Source organism: Hemibagrus wyckioides, linkage group LG27, assembly GCF_019097595.1.
Source record: "Hemibagrus wyckioides isolate EC202008001 linkage group LG27, SWU_Hwy_1.0, whole genome shotgun sequence".
NCBI lineage: Eukaryota > Metazoa > Chordata > Actinopteri > Siluriformes > Bagridae > Hemibagrus > Hemibagrus wyckioides.
In genome coordinates this window covers 17,424,559-17,432,058 of record NC_080736.1, presented here as the reverse complement: position 1 = coordinate 17,432,058, position 7,500 = coordinate 17,424,559, and the positions used below count along the sequence as shown (strand labels likewise).

The 7,500-nt window shown below is 38.8% G+C and overlaps 1 protein-coding gene across 1 annotated transcript in view; it reads right to left on the bottom strand.

Moving 5' to 3' along the window:
* Nucleotides 1-1,702: 1,702 nt before the first annotated feature.
* Nucleotides 1,703-7,500, bottom strand: part of pecr (peroxisomal trans-2-enoyl-CoA reductase) — a 16,602-nt gene continuing 10,804 nt past the window's right edge. The window contains exon 8 of the mRNA XM_058381963.1: nucleotides 1,703-5,243. Within this exon, the coding sequence (XP_058237946.1) occupies nucleotides 5,158-5,243 (86 nt within the window). The 3' untranslated portion in view covers nucleotides 1,703-5,157. The remainder of the gene's footprint in view (nucleotides 5,244-7,500) is intronic.

Sequence of the window (7,500 nt, the reverse complement as noted above, 5' to 3'; positions counted from 1 at the left end):
TGATTCACTCTGATTCATTTTACTGATTGACTCTGATTCATTTACTGATTCACTCTGATTCATTTTACTGATTCACTCTGATTCATTTACTGATTCACTCTGATTAATTTTACTGATTGACTCTGATTCATTTTACTGATTCACTCTGATTCATTTACTGATTCACTCTGATTCATTTTACTGATTCACTCTGATTCATTTTACTGATTCACTCTGACTCATTTTACTGATTCACTCTGATTCATTTTACTGATTCACTCTGATTCATTTTACTGATTCACTCTGACTCATTTTACTGATTTACTTTACTGATTCACACTGATTTTACTGATTCACTCTGATTCATTTTACTGATTCACTCTGATTCATTTTACTGATTCACTCTGATTCATTTACAGATTCACTCTGACTCATTTCAATGATTTATTTTACTGATTTACTCTGATTAATTTAACTGATTCACTCTGATTTATTTCAGTTGTTTATGAGTGTTTTTGTTGAGTTAGCCAAAACACTGTTTACTTGTGTAGATAGAGAACACTTCTGATTCATTTGTTTACCTGATTCACTCAAAGGAGTCATTTACAATGAACAGATTATTAATGAACTGCTGTGTTCTTGTTCAGAATTCTTATTACATTTCTCTCTCTCTTTCTCTCTCTCTCTCTCTCTCTCTCACACACACACACACAGACCAGTGCAGTTCAATTCTTATGCTGTTTTATTTCATTTTAAAACAAGTTTATAAAATTAAATGATCACACTATGTAACACGATTTTTTTCCTAGGTAGTGAATGACATTTTCCAATTACTCTTGATGAGTAAAAAAAATAGAGAGAAAAAAAAATAGCTTTCATGGCTAAGATGTTTTTTTCTCTTTATTTGTGTTACAAAGAATGTGGAAATAACACTTATTTCCCAGGAACAAGAAAAAAGTAAAAAATTGTTACACAGTGTTATTATATAAAACTCCTATTATGACTATGAGGATGATTCTGTGTGTTATTTAAGTGTTGAACTGTGGGAATGTATGACATGAAGATGGTTCAGTAATTTTAGTTTCTATTAATGTCACATCTTACACACCTTACACACACACACACACACTGACATTTAAGGACAGTTGTTTAAGGAGAACATTCCTGTGTGTGTATGTGAGTCAGACATGATTTCCTCACACAGTAAAACAGGAAGATCTTCTTTAGTGTGTTGCTTTTAGAGTGTGACGTCCCCTAACCGCTCTGAAGTTTGTTTTAGTAACCTGAGTAACATAAAACTAGATGATAGTGAATGCACAGCCAGCACCTTTGATCTGAAGCTAGGACTGTTAAATATAAGATCTCTGTCAACTAAAACACTTATAATTAATGAACTGATTACTGATCAGGAGTTCAGCGTTCTTTGTTTAACAGAAACATGGCTTAAACAAAACGAGTACGTAGCATTAAATGAAGCTTGTCCGCCTGGCTATAGCTATATACATCAACCGCGTCTAACAGGCAGGGGAGGAGGTGTCGCAGTTATTCATGATAATAAGCTAAGCGCCACACAAAAACCCAGACATCAGTTCAACACTTTCAAAGTTCTTTATACTAACCTAACGTATGCAAGTACTAATAATAAGTTCACAGAGTCAATTCCACTAATTGTTATTTACAGACCCCCAGGGCCATACTCTGAATTCCTCAGTGAATTTGGAGATTTTACTTCAAACCTTGTTGTTTCTTTAGACAAAGCATTAATAGTCGGAGACTTCAACATTCATTTTGATAAGCCAGAAGACCCTCTGAGAACAGCAGGTGTGTCCATCTTAGATTCATTAGGTGTTAATCAAAATGTAATAGGACCCACTCATAATGGAGGTCACACTCTGGATCTCATTTTTACATTCGGATTAAATATAGAAAACAGAGTCACTCTTCCACAGTCGGAAGCTATCTCAGATCATGATCTTGTTTCATTTAAAATGCGTCTTTAACATATGAAGCATTTATTTACGTCTGCTACTGCAGAGAGATTTACCGATAGTCTCCCAGAATTATCACACATGATTGGTTCACCTTCTGACCCTACAGAACTTGACCAGGTGACTGATTACCTGGAGTCAATGTTTCGGAACACCCTAGACACTGTAGCTCCACTTATATGGAAAATAATTAAAGAGAAGAAACTAGCAACCTGGTACAACGACCACACACGAGCTTTAAAACAATCAGCTAGGAAACTAGAGCGTAAATGGCGTCAAACTAAATTGGCAGTATTCCAGATTGCGTGGAAGGAAAGCCTTCTGAGATACAAAAATTCTCTTAGTGCTGCTAGATCAGCGTATCTCTCTGCCCTAATCGAAGATAACAAAAACAATCCAAAATTTTTATTTAGCACTGTAGCAAAAACTAACTAGGAGTAAAACCACTGTAGAAAAGTGCACACCATCTACATTTAGCAGCAATGACTTCATGAATTTCTTCAATGATAAAATTGACAATATCAGGCAAAAAATTCAGACTATTAATTTAAAACCAATTTATTTGTTAGATAATTCTTTAGATAATATAATTATTTCTGATCAGAGCTTTGAATGCTTCACTCCACTTCAAGAGCCTGATATAATTTCACTAATTTCCTCTTCAAAACTCTCAACCTGCATCCTAGATCCTTTACCCACATCTTTCCTTAAACAGATATTACCAGTAGCTACTGAATCCCTTCTAAAAATCATTAATTCTTCCCTAAGCACGGGCTATGTGCCTAAATCTTTTAAACTAGCAGTTATCAAAGCCTTGATTAAAAAACCGGACCTCGACCCTGGTCAGCTGTCTAACTATAGATCGATATCAAACCTGCCCTTTATCTCCAAGATCCTAGAAAAGGCTGTAGCACAGCAGTTCTGTTCAGACCTGCATAGAAATAACATTTATGAAATGTATCAGTCAGGATTCAGGCCTCATCATTGCACAGAGACAGCACTGGTTAAAGTGGTCAATGACCTGTTACTGGCTTCTGATCAGGGTCTTATTTGACTGACCGTTATCAGTTTGTAGATCTAGATGGTCACTTCTCCATGCATACCAAGGTTATGTTCAGTGTTCCACAAGGTTCTGTCTTAGGCCCACTGCTTTTCTCCCTATATATGTTACCCCTTGGTGCAATTATTCGTAAACATGGTATTAGCTTCCACTGTTATGCCGATGACACACAGCTATATGTTTCAGCTAAATCAGATGAGAGACACCAGCTTATTAAGATAGAAGAATGTGTAAAGGACATTAGACATTGGATGGTCACTAACTTCCTCCTGCTTAATTCGGACAAGACAGAGGTGCTTGTACTAGGACCACAGGCAGCTAGAAGTGAGCTTTCTGATTACAGAGTAATGGTGGATGGTCTTTTGGTTTCATCTTGTCCAGCAGTAAAAGATCTTGGTGTGATTATTGACTCTGGTCTTTCATTCGAAGCTCATGTAGATAATATCACTCGGGTAGCCTTCTTCCATCTTAGGAATATTGCTAAGATAAGAAATATGTTGTCACTTCATGATGCGGAGAAACTAGTTCATGCTTTTGTTACCTCTAGGTTGGATTATTGTAATGTCTTACTGTCTGGATGTTCCAGTAGGAGCAGAAACAAGCTCCAGTTAGTCCAGAATGCAGCAGCTAGAGTCCTAACCAGAACCAGAAGATATGAACACATCACTCCTATTTTAGCCACACTACATTGGCTCCCAGTCAAATTTCACATTGATTATAAAATACTGTTACTGACCTATAAAGCACCAAATGGTCTCGCACCGCAGTACCTGAGCGATCTTTTAGTCTTTTATGATCCGCCACGCCCACTCCGATCAAAGGGTGCTGGTTACTTGGTAGTACCTCAAGTAGCAAAGGCTACAGCAGGGGGCGGAGCTTTCTCTTTCAAAGCCCCAAAGTTATGGAACAGCCTTCCAATTAGTGTTGGGGATTCAGACACAGTCTCAATGTTTAAGTCTAGGCTGAAGACACATTTGTTTAGTCGAGCTTTTAATGTATAGTTTTCTTAGGTAAAGGAGCAGATCTGGAAGGTTCATGGTCATAGAGTGTTTGGTGACTGGGATGTGTTGGATGCTGTCATCTTACCATCCTCACAAGTCGCTCAGGTTTGCTGACTGTGAAGTGGTTGGATGCTTTATGTCCCGGGAAGCCTTCATGTCTGTGACCTTCTGGCTCTCCCTTTTAGTTATGATGTCATAGCTAGTCTTGCTGGAGTCCCTGCCTGCACTTTACACATAATCTACATTGTCTTTAAGCATCACATGATCAGAATCAATCATTCTTAATATCTTTCTCTCTCTACCTTCTCTGTTGAGCTATACACCCCACTCCTGAGCTCCCAGTGTTCACCAGTTTCCAGTGTGACCACTGCCCTACCCCCTGGTCGGAGTCTCGTCGCTTGATGGTGCCCACTGGTGCTGTGAATGGATCTGTGTGGACCAGGAGACAGCCATGGACAGAACCACTTGGGGACTTTCACACCATCACAGATCTGCCATTTCATCTGTCAGCTTGTGACCGCAAAGAACTAGTGTTTATAATGACCTTAGAAACTACACTGACCTAATAGTTCCTCATGGGTCATTGATTTCTGTTGTAGAAAGGACATTAATCAGTTACAGTTACATTATTTACTCTTTAGTGTCACCCAGATGAGGATGGGTTCCCTTCTGAGCCTGGTTCCTCTCAAGGTTTCTTCCTTTTCCATCCCAGGGAGTTTTTCCTTGCCACCGTCGCCACAGGCTTCTCATTGGGGATAAAATAGTTTAATTATTAAATTTAATGATTTACTCTTATTTCTAGTTATTTTTATTTATTTTATTTTTTATTTTTATTTATTTATTTATTTTTTCCCCTCCCCTTTCTCTGTTTTTCTTCTTTTGTAAAGCTGCTTTGAGACAATGTTCATTGTAAAGGGCGCTATACAAAATAAATTGAATTGAAGTGTGCATCATGTACACAAAGCAGTGCAGTGACTTCTGGGTAAAAGTCTTATTAAAAGCAGAACTGCAGCACAGAGGCTAAAATCACAATGACAAATTGTGTGTGTGTGTGTGTGTGTGTGTGTGTGTGAGAGAGAGAGAGAGAGAGAGAGAGAGAGAGAGAGAGAGAGCTGAGCTTCCCTCCACGTCACAGTTTGGGTTTCAGCTTCTTCATCACGTCTCTCAGAGCACGGACGTTCTCTCCCTCTGGGGGCTCAGGCCACGCAGTGTGATCTGAGAGACAGACAGGCAGACAGACAGAGAGACAGACAGAATTAGTCCACACTAAGTTGTCACAGAACTGTCTCACTCTCTGCTCAGTGTCAGTGAGACAGGTGGATCTGGTCATGTGACCTTTCTGAGAGAAAGACAGAGCAGTGTGACTGTGTGAGGTATCGGATGCCTGGGTCTAGGGGTTAGGATTTTAGGTGTTGGGGGTTAGGTTCTAGGAGGTAGAGTTTAGGTACTAAAGGTTTTAGAGGTTGGGGTTCAGGTTTAGGTGTTAGGGTTTAGGGGTTTGGGGTTAGGGTTTGGTTGTTAGGGTTTAGGTGTTAGGGTTTAGTTATTAGGGTTTAGGTGTTAGTTATTAGGGTTTAGGGGTTTGGGGTTAGGGTTTGGTTGTTAGGGTTTAGGTGTTAGGGTTTAGTTATTAGGGTTTAGGTGTTAGTTATTAGGGTTTAGGTGCTAGGGGTTAGTTATTAGGGTTTAGGTGCTAGTTATTAGGGTTTAGGTACTAGTTATTAGGGTTTAGGTGCTAGGGGTTAGGGTTTAGTTATTAGGGTTTAGGTGCTAGTTATTAGGGTTTAGGTGCTAGTTATTAGGGTTTAGGTGCTAGGGGTTAGGGTTTAGTTATTAGGGTTTAGGTGCTAGGGTTTAGTTATTAGGGTTTAGGTGCTAGTTATTAGGGTTTAGGTGCTAGTTATTAGGGTTTAGGTGCTAGGGGTTAGGGTTTAGTTATTAGGGTTTAGGTGCTAGTTATTAGGGTTTAGGTGCTAGGGGTTAGGGTTTAGTTATTAGGGTTTAGGTGTTAGGTGTTAGTTATTAGGGTTTAGGTGCTAGGGTTTAGTTATTAGGGTTTAGGTGCTATTTATTAGGGTTTAGTTACTAGTTATTAGGGTTTAGGTGCTAGGGGTTAGGGTTTAGTTATTAGGGTTTAGGTGCTAGGTGTTAGGGTTTAGTTATTAGGGTTTAGGTGCTAGGTGTTAGGGGTTAGTTATTAGGGTTTAGGTGCTAGTTATTAGGGTTTAGGTGTTAGGGTTTAGTTATTACGGTTTAGGTGCAAGGGTTTAGGGTTTAGTTATTAGGGTTTAGGTGTTAGGGGTTAGTTATTAGGGTTTAGGTGCTAGTTATTAGGGTTTAGGTACTAGTTATTAGGGTTTAGGTGCTAGGGGTTAGGGTTTAGTTATTAGGGTTTAGGTGCTAGTTATTAGGGTTTAGGTGCTAGTTATTAGGGTTTAGGTGCTAGTTATTAGGGTTTAGGTGCTAGGGGTTAGGGTTTAGTTATTAGGGTTTAGGTGTTAGTTATTAGGGTTTAGGTGCTAGGGTTTAGTTATTAGGGTTTAGGTGCTATTTATTAGGGTTTAGTTACTAGTTATTAGGGTTTAGGTGCAAAGGGTTAGGGTTTAGTTATTACGGTTTAGGTGCAAGGGGTTAGGGTTTAGTTATTAGGGTTTAGGTGTTAGGAGTTAGTTATTAGGGTTTAGGTGTTAGGGGTTAGTTATTAGGGTTTAGGTGCTAGTTATTAGGGTTTAGGTACTAGTTATTAGGGTTTAGGTACTAGTTATTAGGGTTTAGGTGCTAGTTATTAGGGTTTAGGTACTAGTTATTAGGGTTTAGGTACTAGTTATTAGGGTTTAGGTGCTAGGGGTTAGGGTTTAGTTATTAGGGTTTAGGTGTTAGTTATTAGGGTTTAGGTGCTAGGGTTTAGTTATTAGGGTTTAGGTGCTATTTATTAGGGTTTAGTTACTAGTTATTAGGGTTTAGGTGCAAGGGGTTAGGGTTTAGTTATTAGGGTTTAGGTGTTAGGGTTTCGTTATTACGGTTTAGGTGCAAGGGGTTAGGGTTTAGTTATTAGGGTTTAGGTGTTAGGGGTTAGTTATTAGGGTTTAGGTGCTAGTTATTAGGGTTTAGGTGCTAGTTATTAGGGTTTAGGTACTAGTTATTAGGGTTTAGGTACTAGTTATTAGGGTTTAGGTGCTAGTTATTAGGGTTTAGGTACTAGTTATTAGGGTTTAGGTACTAGTTATTAGGGTTTAGGTGCTAGGGGTTAGGGTTTAGTTATTAGGGTTTAGGTGCTAGGTGTTAGGGTTTAGTTATTAGGGTTTAGGTGCTAGGTGTTAGGGGTTAGTTATTAGGGTTTAGGTGCTAGTTATTAGGGTTTAGGTGTTAGGGTTTAGTTATTACGGTTTAGGTGCAAGGGTTTAGGGTTTAGTTATTAGGGTTTAGGTGTTAGGGGTTAGTTATTAGGGTTTAGGTGCTAGTTATTAGGGTT